Below are 14,267 nucleotides of genomic sequence, written 5' to 3'. Positions count from 1 at the left end.
CTAGCACCTTGGAGTCTGATCATAGTTGAAGAGTGAGTGGAAGGGCTAGGTACTAGGTCTTATTTATAGTGTCCTAGGAATAAATATCTTTTTTTTGGCTTGAATAAAAATTAATGAATAAAATTGAAAATAATTTAATATTCGTCAATCAGAGGTTGAAGACTCGGTCAAAATGTTCAGAAGTAGGTCTAAGGAGTCAAGGCTTGATTTTAAAATTAAAAAAAAAACTACTTATGGCGATATATCACCCCTATGTGGTGATATATCGGCTCTGCCCTAATCCCGAGCCTCTGTTAGTACGATCGTGCAACGTCAACGTGTTTTCCGTATCCTTCGTCAAGCGATATATTGGCTCCAATGCTGCGATATATCAGCATACATGAATATTTTAAACACGTAATTGCACTTTTTCAGCATAATTAAGGTTGGAGAACTGCTTTGACTGAGTCAAACTGTAACGCCCTACTTCCTTAGAGCCGTTACCAAGTGAGTTTTAAGACAAAACAGTGTGCACTGAACTCGCTAATCGAGGTTTTTACAACAAAAGTGTGACTAATAAAAAGTTAAGGCTGTAATCTTTGAAAATGCGTCGTTTCATTAAAAACTTCCAGTATTAAACATTTGGGATCCCAAAATAAGGTTTGAAAACTATTTACATCTTAAAATAAGTTTACAATTGATCAGTTATAAAAATCATAGATTATTACAGCCATTTTCAAATAAACCCCCAACCAAAGTAGTCGGGTAGGCCAAACATGTACGCGTCGCTTCACGCTCTCCGTACTCATGGTTGGTTGACTCAGTCATTGCCCTTACCTGCAACACGGAGCACCCGTGAGCCGAAGCCCAGCAAGAAAACTCATGCAGAACATAACATATGCAATATATACAGTTTATCATAACAGATAATCCACAAATAAACAAGTCAACCATTAGACTAAGCAAACACGGCCATGCCGCCCCAGAAGCCTTACAGAAGCCTGGGGTCTCGGTCCTCACCGTAAGGATATCACATGTATCCACCGGGCCCTGCCCTGACTATAAGCATCCCATGTGCTAAGTGTTACTTCCGGCTCCGCTGCCGTACCCGGCCTACGCCGCACTTGGCCCTTGCCGTTCATTCCATTATAATCATATATAGCATAAATCAAGCAACATTCAAACAAATGCCAATTTATTTAAATCTGCACCCTAACATGTAATACAATGTAGGGCCATGCCTGGCAATCATCTCATCATGCAACATGCAATATAGGGCCGTGCCCCGCAATCACACTATGGGCCCATGCCCTATCCTATGGGTGTTATAGTTTTCTTACCTGTATTCCGAGCCTCCTGATGCACTCAAGCCGCGAGCACGGTCCTCTAGCACGAGGCTCTCCAATAACCTAGTCACAACACACAAGAAATATCCCTCAACACTAATCAAATCAAAAACCGCTTCCCGGGACCAATCCCACACTCTCGGGACTCCCAAATTCCTAAAACAATTCATCGGAAACGTCCCCCGAACCCCCGGAGCAAAAGCTCAAAAATGAAATTTTTGGTGCCCTGAAAATGGCCTAGCGCCGCGGCTCAGCCCTACAGGGCCGCGGCGCTTAACAAGTCAGAGGCCACACCTCCCCTGGAACCAGCCTCGCGCTGCGGCGCCCAAGAACAGGGCCGCGGCGCCCCATCGCGAACCCAGAATTCTGGGTTTCCACTTGCGTTTTTTTTTTTCCGAACTTCGACCTCTCCAAATCATCCCAAACAAAACCTAAACCCCCAAAATCATTTCAAGACCCCAAATAAACCCTTTAACAACCTATAAACATTAGTATCAAGATCAAAACACAATCACACTTAAAAAATCTCATCTAGAGTTTCAAATTCCTCAAACTTTAAACCAACCATCCTATCTTTAAATTCCACACTAAAACTTTGAGAAATCAACCTTGAACCCAAGAAATAACAGAATATAAATCTTACCTTGAGTAGTCCTAGCTCAAATCTGGTTTTTGGTTGCTTCAAATCCCTTTGAATCTCCTCCTAGGTCTCAAAACTTCAGCCCCCTCTACACCTCTTCTCCTTTCTTCTCCTTCTCTTCCAATTTTATCAAGGCATCAAATGACCCTAAATACCCAAACCGTGACCCACAAAAACCCAGCTGAGAATTGCCTATTACCCTTGCCAAATGACCATGCTACCCCTCTAAATGATCCTTTCTCAACTAATTCCTCAAGGGTACTCTAGTCCTTTCACTAATATTTCAATTCTACCATTTTCCAACTAAACTTGTTACCCACAGCAGTAACTAATGGTTACCCAAGTTACTAAATCACCAATAACCATTAACTGCTAATTCTCTACTTAACCATAAAATTCCCGAGGTACCCCTAGGCTCCTCCCGAGTCGGGTACAAAATCCCGTTGTGACTCTTAAGTTAATTTGCTCTCTAGGACCGTCTCGGCACGTGCATCACAACAATAACACCACACTCACGTGGTACAATTCACAGAATACAATTATCACATATATGCCCTCAGCGGGCTAAAATTACCAATTTACCCCTATCATGCAAACGGGGTCCACACTCATATTTATTTCACCTAACATGCATACTAACCACGTAGTCATGCATCTCGAATGTTCAATTAGTCATATAACATGCTTTAAATCATAATCATGCATTTAACTCATAAAAACACACATAAATCCCAACATGCCCTCCTGACACACTAATCAAGGCCATTAAGCCTTAATAGCGATTTTGGGTCATTACACAAACTACGACCCTAACCGTTTCTGGTGAAGAGTAAAGCTTATATTTCCTTATTTTATCATTAAAATACTAATTCCTTAATAGTCATGCTTATGACAAGTGTCATAATCCTATTGGCTTTATCTAAACCTTAGGTTATAATAAATATCATATTTATGACCAACAATATTAATCAAACCTTATGTTATAATTAATATTCTTAAACTATAGGTTAAACTTATAAAATCCATAACTATTGCTAGGAGTTTCCAATAAAGTCACGGTTTGAACCAAAATCCAAGAAATCTAGAATACTACAACTACTACTAACTAGCTAACTAGGTAAACATTTTGGGACTCTACAAATGTCCATGTTCAGTCATGGTTACCTGTTCACCTGTATTGACAATAGAATTCTGCATGTTAGACATGGTAGGTGGAGTTTGATAATTCCTTACTAAGGGTGATGGAACTGTCTGACTCAGTCCATCATTGTTAGAGATAGGGGTGAGGTCACCCAAAGGTTGCATAGGGCTAATTGGGCCTTAGAAGTTAGATGGCTGAACCTCGGTGGCTTAAGAGGACATGGCCTCCATTCACACGAGCAGGTCAGCATTCTCAGCTTCAAGCCTCCTCATTTTCGCGCGTTCTTCATTCATCGGGGCAGTAAGAGCAGCGAGTTGGGCAGACAGATCAGGTGTCTCAGTCACATTTGACATGACTCTCAAGTGGACTCCTTGATTTCTTTGTCGATCGTCTGATTGCTAGGGCCCCATGATGGGCGCAAAATTGTAGATGTGATTTCCTACAATTGATTAGATGGGCACCAACAACCTGTCAAGAACAAAGAGAGAGACGAGAGTTCAATTGGGAGCACCAGTGGGGTGTCAGCCAAAGAGACTCCGACGCTCAAGTTAGTCGGATTGTAACGAAAGTTAATTGAAAGTAACAACACTATAACGAAAATAATGATATAATGATATAATGATGGATGGATGAGTAGTAGGATAGTCAGAGTGACGGCAGAGACGATGCCAGAATTCAACGATCGGGTCAAGTCTGGTTGGGTTAGACCAGGTTGACTGATTCAACTTGCTTGACTGGATCGCCTAGAAAGAGTAGTACTTCGTTTCAGTAAGAGAATAAAGTAGAGTGAAAAAATGGTTATCCGATGTCCCTTCTCAACCCCTGAGGGTCTTCTTTATAGTCATTATTTTATTTCCGTTCTCCCCTCGTCTATCTCGCCTGTCTGACCCGTTCTTAGTGGTTCCCTCCGATTTTCATGGGAATAGGGGTGTGTATTTTGACTGTTTCAATGTCCTTGACTGACTGAATGCACCCGGACTCGGGCCTGGGTACCAGCTAGCTCATTTGGATGGCTGAGCCCATTTACATTAGTTTGAGGCCTTACTTGCTTATTGGGCATGGCAAGCCAGTCTGGCTGACTAGTTGGGTTTTAATTGTAGACAAATTTTGTCCACTATTGTAACTAGGAACATCCAAATTTGGAAAAATAATTAGATATGAAAACTTGAATGAGTAATGTTATACCCAAAAATTGGAGAATGCATCCTAGGAGGCTAAGGAGAATGCATTCTAGGAGAGCTAAGGGGAGTGGTCTTAGGAGACCCCAAGGAGGATGTGGTCCTAGGAGACCCCAAGGGAGTGGTCTTAGGAGACCCCAATGAGAAAGTGGTCTTAGGAGACCCCAATGAGAAAGTGGTCTTAGGAGACCCCAAGGGTGTGTAGGAGGCAAGCCTCCCAAGGTTTCCTAAGTGTTGGCTCGAACGTGTCCAAGGTAAGTAGCTAAGGAGGAGTCTCATGCAAGAGGAAGGAGACTTAGATTTTGATAAGGAGAGCCTATACAATGTTCGATCGGACATGTTTGGGAGATGCTAAAGGAGAATGCCTTGATCTTGTCCAAGGTGAGATGTCATGGAGGAGGTTGCCTCAATGTTGTCCAAGGTGAGGTGCCAAGGAGGTTGCCTCGGACCACCTTGGTCCGAGGAGAAGCCAAGGAGATTGGTTCAAGGAGGAACATGGCATGCTAGAGGAGAGTGCCATGTTAGAGGAGAGAAGTGCATGTCCTACCACCATGCACGTTCAACCCACGAAAACATGTCCTACCACCATGCACGTCCGACCAACACTTGCATGGGTGGTCAGTAGGAGGTGGATCAACTAGCTAGAGGAGACTAAGTCAAGATTCCCAGAGACAGCTTCAACAACATACACGGGAATCTCTCATTGTTCCCACAAATGGGGGGTTTGTTACATTTCGAATTTTGAATGTTTAAATGTAATAAATATAATAAAATATCCCTATCATAAGGGGATATCAGTTGAGGATCCCAGGCCTATAAATAGAGAGCTTATGGGATGAGAGAGGGGTCTTCTTCTGCTTCTTCTTTCTAGAGAGAGAAAATTGGGTCTGTCTATTCTAGAGAGAGAAAGTGCTGAAATTAGAGAGAATTCTTGTATTTTCACAATCTGTACTGAAGAAACTCAGTTGGCTCAGTCCATCTGATCTTGAGTACAGGTTTATAAATCACAACTCTAAGTGGATTAGGCTATTACCGACAATCGGGGCTGAACCACTATAAAATCTCTTGTGTTATTTACTTTTTGTTCATTAAACCGTCTGTGTCGTTTTTTTTATTTCTCTTGAAGGCTTTTCGTAATTGACGTTCTCACGTCGTTGGCTAAAAACGCAGTCAACAAGTAATTAGTAACCCTGATAGGAATATCCAAATTTGGAAATAAAAAAATAGATATAAAAAACATGAATGAGTTACCAGTTACCCTGATGTAAACATTCAAATTTGAAAAGAAAAAAATCTGATATGAAAACGTGAATGGGTACCTGGTTACCCTGATGAGAACATCTAAATTTGAAAAAATATCATATATGAAAACTTGATTGTTATTAGTTACTTAACCCAAACAAGGAAAAAAATAATCATGATCTTTTAAAAAAATTAGAACAAAAAATTTGATTTGATTTTTTTTATGTATAGTAAAATAAAATAAGTATAATAATAAAAAATGATAATAAATAATAAAATATTTTGAGTTGAAGAAGAGACGACTTAATAAGAAGATTTCTCTAAAAAAAAGTTTGACAAATAAGGAGGAGAAATAAGACGTCAATGAGATGAGAAGTTGAAGAGATAAAAACTAAGCATATTAAATTAAAAATGTATTTGTGATTTTAAATTGTAACATTAAATAATATAAAAATAATAAAATAGATTAAGTTTCATTTTTAAAATACTAAGTCAATATTGTATAATGAAACTAATATAAAAATAATCAAATGAAAAATACTTAAATGAGTAAAATAATCTCATAATTTAAATAAACTTAATTAGGATTAAAACTATGGTATAAACCAATTTTTATATAAAAATATGGAAACTGAATCCATAAAATTGAAATTTAAAAAAAAAACCTTAAAATAAATTGTTTTAAAAAAAAGCCAAATTTTTGTAAATTTGTTAAATAAAACTAATAAAAGATGGTGGAAATTAGATCTTGTACCCATTTTAAATGATACACTTTAATTTTTACCCACTATTTTTAACTTTTATTTTAGTACCCAAATTTTCAATTGATGTACCCATTATAACCCTTCAATTACATTTTTTTTTTCTTCTTAAACACACTACAATTAGAATGTATTTCCAATTTAACTATAATATGACACATATAATATACATTACAACAACACTTAAAATCATGTGCTCAAATAAGGGTAATTTGAGAAATCTCATGATAATAATGGGTAAAATTCAACTAAATATATTTAGTGTCTAATTTTAGTTAACTACCCCTAAAAATGGGTACTTCTTAACTTTTCCCTGAAAGATGTAATTCCCTCGTATTCTCTCTCTCTACCTTATATATGGGTCCGGCCCATAAAATTACGGGGCCCAGCCCAAGCCAGTTGTAGCAACGACGATGTTACGGGGCCCAGCCCAATCATGCTATTCTTTCACCTGACTTGCAAGTCGCCAGTTCTGAGCTAGCTTCAGAGAACAGAGAAATGGAAAACTTAAGGAAGCTAGAAGAGTTGCAGACAACGATGATGTTAATGCAATCACACGGTATCGTATCCGATTCATCCGACCACGACTCTAATCGCTTCGTCTCCAACCTCATCCGTTTCATGGTAAAACCTTCATAAAAATATCCCCAATCACTGCACACCCTACTAATTTATATGATTTTGATCTCATTGTTACCATTTCTTTTTCCTCCCACGAGTTTTAATTTGCCTATGGTCATTTGTCTCTTTTGGGAACGCGAAACGGTCCAAAGATTCAACCTTGTGGAGAACTTGACTTGGGAAAGAAGTGTGCTTTGGTTTCTGAATTCATTCCAAAGGTAGAGCATTGTTCTTTGCTTGTTTCTCGGATTTACTTTTTCTATTACTCAGCCTTTATTAAGTGAACTGGATTTGACTTCTTTTCGTAGATTTCTTCCGGGTTTCTTGAGAAAGCCGCAACCTGCCTCACTGAAAAAGGTGTTGATTATTTGTTTATTTATAATATAAATATATATATATATATATATATATACACATTTATGTATATAAATCGAGCACATTGGTCGTTGGAATTCTTTTTTTGATCAGTGCTATGTTAACTAGTTAGAACCTTATAAATGTATAGGTAATTGCAATTTGGTGCTTGTGATTGTTTGCATGTAAACATTTATTTATTTGTGTGTTTATGCTTAGTTGCTTTATATTCCATTTCCACATTTGTCCTGCTCTATTCGAAGTCTGCACCTTTAACATTTGTAGGCATAGTTATCTAGAATTCATGAATCTTGAACAGTATTCTCAATTGTTGAGCAGATATGTAACTTGGCTGAGTATCTTTATTGGATTGCCAAGCATTTGGTACTAAGGTTCCTCCTCCGTTTTTAGTAACAAAATGAACCAGAAGTAGGACCAAACTGAGAGTTAGCAGCATAAACAAAGCTGAGATAAAATATGAAACAAAACTATGAGACAAAGGACTAAGACGATCAAAAAAAGTGGATGGCGGAGTATTATTAGAGCAGTTATTTCTGGTCTTAGAAAAAGTACAAAACAGAGTAGCACCTGGTGTATGCTATATTTTTCTTTGTGCCAAAAATGTTTTCTTTTATTTTCCCGAAGATGAAAATCATATGCTTCTCTGAAATCTGGAGATTTGTGCATTTCTACTTCATTATGTTTTATTTTGAAGGTTTAATTTTTCCATTGGAATGAGAAATAAGTATTTTCCCCAAAAGGTCAGGCATCAATATATGCTGTAATCTGCATTCACATATTTCTTTGTTGGACACATTATGATCTTTCACTCTTCTATTTCTAAAGGCTTTCAACATGTCTTTGGAGAGGATTTAGAGCAAAACTGTGTGGACCAGACTGATTATGGAGAGATGGCTGTGATTGGGCTTGACGCAATGCAGCGGGCAAATTCTACCCTTGAAGATTTTGTAAGCAGTTCTCTTTTTTGATGAAGAAGGGACCTGTGTATTTGAATAAGATTGAGAAAATAATTCAGAAGTTCAAATTTAATTTTTAAAAGGCAATTTTCTCGTTTTTGATTTGATTATTAGAATTGAACAAGATTGTTGACCTTCTGCTGTTTTACGCACGCTTTAAAAGTTTGTGTAAAATATACCAGATAAAATTTTATTAGTCTTTGTCCTTAATCATGACTTTGTTTTCATTTTTCTCAAAATTTAATTTAGTTGGAAATACGAATAATGATCTTGCAATCTCATCATCAATGTGCTGTTACTCTTGTCTAGTTTTATTTTTGGGCAAAGAAAACAAATGTTCTAACTTCTGTGCCGAATGATATTCAAGAATGGATACTGTAATTCCGATAATGATTGAACTTTATGGATTTTGCAGTGCAGATCTTATTTTATGTTTCATGGGATGGATGTAAACAAACCACAGGAACTATTCAAATACTTACCTGCGCTTTCATTCACAGAAAGTTATATATATCAGGTAATCCAAGCAGCATATAGTACATTCAGTTCTTGTATCACTGAGTGGAAAAAATAAATTTTAATTGCCTTGGTTTTCATGCAAATTGGTTTTTTAAACAGATTTTCTCAAATTTGTAAGATCTTGAAAAGCTATTTCTGTTTTTTTCTCTGAGGTTGGGGCATATTGATCTTGAAAAGCATGATTGAGCTTGATAATTTTTTAACTTTGGATTTGTTTTCGCAGCTGGATAGTTTGAATGAGAAAATACTGCATGCACCACACAATGGAGAGAAGATTTTAGAAAAAGGATACGAGGTGATTACTCTAACAACTTTTGGAGCACTTACCATAGAAACTTGAAATTTGTAAATATGTTTATAAAATTGCTTTCGTATGATGTTATTTCTGCATTTTTGTAGGAAACAGACCTGGGGTTGATTGTTAAATTTATAAAAGTTTTTAAAAACGATCCATTTAGACCACTAGCTGCTCTACTTGGCTGTCATGGACTTTTTACAGAGAGGTATTATAGTTTTTCTTTTAGTTTCACAATATTTTATGTTAAGAAGTGGGGAAGGGGGAAAAGTATCAGTTTGATGTATTATGTTGTATTTTTCTGTTCCATTTGTTTAGAATAAGAGAAGAATTCAAGCACGGAGAAGAGTATTGGACTCTTGAAAGAAGGCTTTGTTGTTCTCTGGTTGACCATAAGGAGGTATGCGCTTTATTCAAGGGTTTTTATTGATACTGCAATCAGTTCATCCTTTAATTTTATATAATTTGCTATTGTATTCATAGCATCCTCTCACCATCTAGTTTCTAATAAATATCTGCTGTTTGTCAGATATCTGTTGAAGATGTGATAAAGGCAATTCATCTCAAATCTTTCGATTATAGAGTGCTGAACCTTCTTCTGTACCAGTTGAGAGGAATGCAGGTAGCTTGCTTGTGTTTAATTTGTGTATGTAAAGCAGTTTATGCCGTACTTTTCCAAAATGTCAACTCACGTGATTTGTCTTTCTTTTAACAATTTTGAGCTTGATTTCATAGTTTTCAAGTTTGTTCCCACAAATTCCATTTAATTGTATCTTCTTTGAAGCTATTGTGAAGGTTAATGAGGTGCATATGGATTTCCTTTCAATCTCGGAGTTCCTAGTGGAAGTAGCTGATGATCTGTGAGTACATTTTTTTGTATCTTTTATTGTTTATGCTTGGCCATTGGCCTGAATATGATGTCCCACCTCTTAAGGAGCATAAATCCTCTGCTACTTTTTTACTGTTTTTATTTAGGGTTTTCAGCATAAATGACCCTGAGTGTTTCGCTGTTTGGCAATTATGTCCCTGAGAATTTTTTTTGGTAATCAAGCGATTGAGTTTTAAAAACAGTAGCAATGATGTTGTTTTAGTTAATATTTTTAACAAAATTTAAGGTTTTATGGATAGTTTTTACATTTTTCTAAATATTATGCACCTCCCAATATTTTACACTTCATATCATGTTGTATAGAAAAAATCATTCAAAAATTAATAATTTTGTATAACAATTAAGGTTTTAATGGCTACTATTTATAGAGCGTAAGGACTTGATTGCTAATTTTTTTAATGACTGAATTGTCAAATAGGGTAAAACTCAGGGGTATTTATGCAAAATCATTAGAATGTCTGGATTCAGATATATTTACTGCTAACTTTGATGCAATTGTATTGCAGGTTTGACTATGAGGTGGTTCGACTACTTGACAACACTATCTATTCCATTTCAGATTTTTGCTTTCCTATTTTGAACCAATGATTCGTTTCAACGTGCAGGATGATGTTTTAGAGAATAATTTCAATATTCTGCGCATGTTTGTCAGAATTTATGGAACTTCTGCCCCTGCTATGTTGGTAATATTATATCTCTCTGATTTTTTTTTGGTGGGTTAAGAGAGATTTTGAACTGCATTGCCTGAATTTGAACACATGCATGGTGCTTTGTGAACTTTGGTATGCTGCTGATTTTGAAATATTCCAAGTAATTTAGACAATTAATTATTATTTTAATCTAGACACGTACTGGTTTTGCATTTTCTTCTCTAGGCAAAATACATAGCCGAAGCTGAAAAAAAGTACAACTTATTATTAAAGACTTTGGATTCCCAATTGTCCTTGCATTACCATAAAAGATGTGAAGAAGCCACTCGAGAAGGTAATGTCACCACTTAAGATTATTTCTTATGAGAATAGATCTCTCTTTTTTAACTCCCTAGGAAATTTGATCAACTGGAAGTTGAATTTTTCAGGAGGGAGTATGTCAAAACATCCTCTTGGGACATGGAGTATACCGAAACTGATAGTAGACGAAGAATTGTACCGATCAAATGTGATCAAATGTGTTAGATACTAAGTGGGAAATGTAAATGGTTTAAACTCCTGTTAAAATTTGAATCTGGTTTATCTTGTATGGTAGTAAATTAAATGTATACTCAAAGCTGAGGGACAGAATTGTCATGGATACATCATTTAAGTTGAGTCCTAATCTTCCAAACCAAAAGCTTTGTAATGTTTTTGTTCAAAACATTTTATTCGGAGAAACTGCATTTTATATACATGACCCCCCTTATATAGGAATAAGCTTCGTTTTAAATCACTTCTTTTTAGCAATTTCAATATCTCTAAATAAAATCTCATCAATGGTGTTCAAGATATTATATAGGCCTTAATCATTTCTCATTTTAAGACGTCTCCCCTCTCTTGCTAGTTAACGAACATTGTGCTTAATTATAAGCTGTGGTCAGCAACACTGCCACCAAAGTGTATGCCATTTTTTTTCTCCAGTCAAATTTTCGATCCATTGAACAAGGAAAATGAAAGAACATAACAAAGTTTCACAAATTGGCACACAGCAAGCTACATCTTGAGAAGAAGAAAAGACAGTTTACGACAGCTTAGACTACATGGTTCAATATCTAGAATCCTGGAAATCAAAATCCCATCTGGACAGATGATCATAATCGTCCTCCGAAAAACTCTGATGTAAAACGGGATTAGTCACTTTCAGGCCTTGGAACTTCTCCAAAAAACTTGTCATCAATGTCCAATCCATAACAGCCACTAATGTTTAAAAGTTCAAGCTCAGGACAGCCTGCAAGTATCTTGAGTACAGCTTCAGTACCGATACGCATATGGGAAATTTTAAGTTGTTTGAGCTTAGGCATTGTGGCAGCTTTGGCAAAAGCTTTATCATCTTGAGAGCTATGGTCAAAAGTATACTCGTCTATCGTCCTGTTCAAATATGCAAGATGCTTGCAGTTGTTCCCAAATGCCTCTAGTGCAGGGGCACCAATGTACTCGCAGTAGCTCAAATCTAAATGAATCAAGGTGGAGAGTCTACAAGCAACTTGTTCCACTAATGAATTGCTTATTGCGCTCCTTGGCAGCTTTCAATATCGAGAGTGATTGTGCACTAGCAAAAAATGAGTCACAAGTTATCACCACATTGAAAGTCTAATATAAAATATCGAAGACAAACAATTCTAATTATCAATCATTAACTGTGATAAGTGCTACCATATTATGTACTTGCTGGTTAGCTATTAAGGACAAGCTTTGGTCACCAGGGAGAAATTCACAACGGAGTGACTGAAGTTGACCTGAACTTCTTCTTAATAGCATTTGCAGCAATTCATTAAAGGCCTCCTCTGTTAAATCATTAGCTACTCCTTCAAAATCTATCTGCAACCAGCAATCCAAACCAGTAATAACTTTCCTCCATGACTTGCAAAGGCTTGGAATTACACTAACTTTGTCTTTCAATGGCAATTTTACGAAGATCAGTACAAGTGCTTCTGGTATTAGTTCATCCCAGCGTGGCAAGTCATTTTCTTCCTCCATCAGAATGCTGCATACATAGCATATAAACAAAAAGGAAAAAAAATCACAAAAAGAAGAATAAAGAAATTCTAATCCACTTTTTCTTTGGAAATTTAGGTAAAAGCTTTGATGAAAGCAAGATAAAATTGTAGTAGTAATTTACTCACGGCTATAATGAAAAACTACTTGGATTTCAAAATAAAGAAATCACACTCTCAAATTGAGATAAGGGATCAATATTCTTACCTGTTATTCATAATAATTAAGTCACCCCTACAGATTCGATCGATAATTAATATTTTCGCAAGTTACAAGAGTAACAAGAATAGTCATAACACTAATCAAAGAAGTAAACAAGAGACAGCTAGTTTTCTTAGCAATGTGGTTTTAATATCTTCATTTATTTCATTCTTTAATGCAATCTAGTATTCTTTTTTTACTCTTGACTGTGATCTTCACTCGAGCAATATTTATCGTACATAAAATATTTTATTTATATAAACGGTCATCCAATGGAATTTTTTTCTCATTATAATTAGAAAAACTTTAATCTTCCAATTGGGCAACGACAAAACATTTGAACAAGACAAAGCTATATATTAATAAACGTAAATGCAAAACAAATAACCTTAAAAAAAGCTGCAAACGAATAAGAAACAGACTCACAAATCACATGAGTTCATCAGCAGCACAAAAAACATAAGAAAGAAAATTACCAGGACACAATATTAATTCCTAGAACCTCAGGATTGGAGATGTGCCGTTTGTTTGATTGGGAGAAAGTGGTTCAAAGGTAGCTTACAGAAATAGAATGTCTTAGTTACTGTTGAACAAAGATTAAAAGTAAGGGAATACTTAAAAGAGTAAAACATTGGATTGGGAGAACCAAAAAAGTAGTTGTAATAGTAAAGGGAGGGAGTGCTTAAGGAGGGGTTCTAAGTAAAAAAAAAAAATATTACACATTTAAATTATTTTAAAAAAATGCCAAATTTTTTGACAATACCCCAAATATCCATCCCATAATTTTTCCATTTACTTTCTCTTCTCTCTCCCTCAACCCATTCCTCTCAACTATCTCTTTAGAAAAAAATGTAAGGTAAAATATAAAAGAACTCAATGTAATAGCAAATATTCCTTACTTATGACACTAAAATACTGTATTTCGAACAGATCTGGACATGATTTTTGAGTTTTTTTTGCTATTTTATTTTTCAGATATGAAACTTTGAAATTTGTAGAAAATCGACGTGGTTCGATGGTGCTCGATGCTAGCTCGATGAGGCCTTCAAAATCAATATTTTTCATGAAAAAATCGATGATGCTCAATGGTGGTTCGATGGTGTTCGATGCGATTCTTGCATGATACGTAATTTTTCACTCGGGTGTCCGTTTGTGGTGATTTTTTTTATTTTGGACATTTTTTCAAGATCTACACGTTTGAGATGTGTATATACACATTTGGGAAATGTAAATCTTGAAAAAAAATGACAAATGCAAAACATACCTCATGTTCAAGATATGTTTTGGTATGTTTTCAAGTTCTAAACTTTAAAAGTGTGTATGTGAACATCTAAAACTTGTAGATCTCAAAAAATACCAAAAATAAAAAAAGAAAAATAATTCCAAACGGACATCCGAGTGAAAAATTATGTCTCTTATAAGAATTACATTGAACCA

At 35.9% G+C, this 14,267-nt stretch overlaps 1 protein-coding gene and 1 long non-coding RNA gene across 6 annotated transcripts; one reads left to right on the top strand and one right to left on the bottom strand.

Annotated features, from left to right (window-relative positions):
- Positions 1-6,734: 6,734 nt before the first annotated feature.
- LOC133805662 (uncharacterized) lies at positions 6,735-11,324 on the top strand. 5 transcript variants are annotated; one of them, XM_062243836.1, is made up of 14 exons: positions 6,738-6,911; positions 7,061-7,126; positions 7,217-7,265; positions 8,109-8,230; positions 8,655-8,756; positions 8,982-9,053; positions 9,158-9,261; positions 9,372-9,453; positions 9,583-9,675; positions 9,849-9,913; positions 10,449-10,461; positions 10,548-10,625; positions 10,818-10,926; positions 11,021-11,324. In XM_062243836.1, exons 1-14 carry the CDS (start codon positions 6,786-6,788, stop codon positions 11,122-11,124), a joined length of 1,185 nt encoding a protein of 394 aa, XP_062099820.1. In that variant the 5' UTR covers positions 6,738-6,785; the 3' UTR covers positions 11,125-11,324. The 5 variants fall into 5 exon arrangements, 2 of the variants coding, with proteins under 2 accessions (XP_062099820.1, XP_062099816.1); XM_062243832.1 differs by having other exon boundaries at positions 10,449-10,464; XR_009878994.1 differs by lacking the exon at positions 11,021-11,324 and having other exon boundaries at positions 6,735-6,911; positions 10,449-10,464; positions 10,548-10,724.
- A 218-nt stretch (positions 11,325-11,542) lies between these two features.
- On the bottom strand, positions 11,543-13,444 carry LOC133805658 (uncharacterized). The gene is made up of 3 exons (XR_009878993.1): positions 13,307-13,444; positions 12,288-12,618; positions 11,543-12,183 (listed from the first exon to the last, which is right to left on the bottom strand). It is a non-coding gene; the product is annotated as an uncharacterized LOC133805658 (long non-coding RNA).
- Between the last annotated feature and the right edge of the window lie 823 nt (positions 13,445-14,267).

This window comes from Humulus lupulus, chromosome 1, assembly GCF_963169125.1.
Source record: "Humulus lupulus chromosome 1, drHumLupu1.1, whole genome shotgun sequence".
In the NCBI taxonomy this organism is placed as follows: domain Eukaryota; kingdom Viridiplantae; phylum Streptophyta; class Magnoliopsida; order Rosales; family Cannabaceae; genus Humulus; species Humulus lupulus.
The sequence above is the reverse complement of the archived record's forward strand: the minus strand, read 5'-3'. Positions and strand labels throughout refer to the sequence as shown.

Coding starts and splice junctions, on each gene's coding strand:
- LOC133805662 (XM_062243832.1), top strand. CDS start 6,786: ATGGAAAACTTAAGGAAGCTAGAAGAGTTGCAGACAACGATGATGTTA. Junction 9,054..9,157: donor TTTTAGAAAAAGGATACGAG/GTGATTACTCTA, acceptor GCATTTTTGTAG/GAAACAGACCTGGGGTTGAT. Junction 9,262..9,371: donor CATGGACTTTTTACAGAGAG/GTATTATAGTTT, acceptor CCATTTGTTTAG/AATAAGAGAAGAATTCAAGC.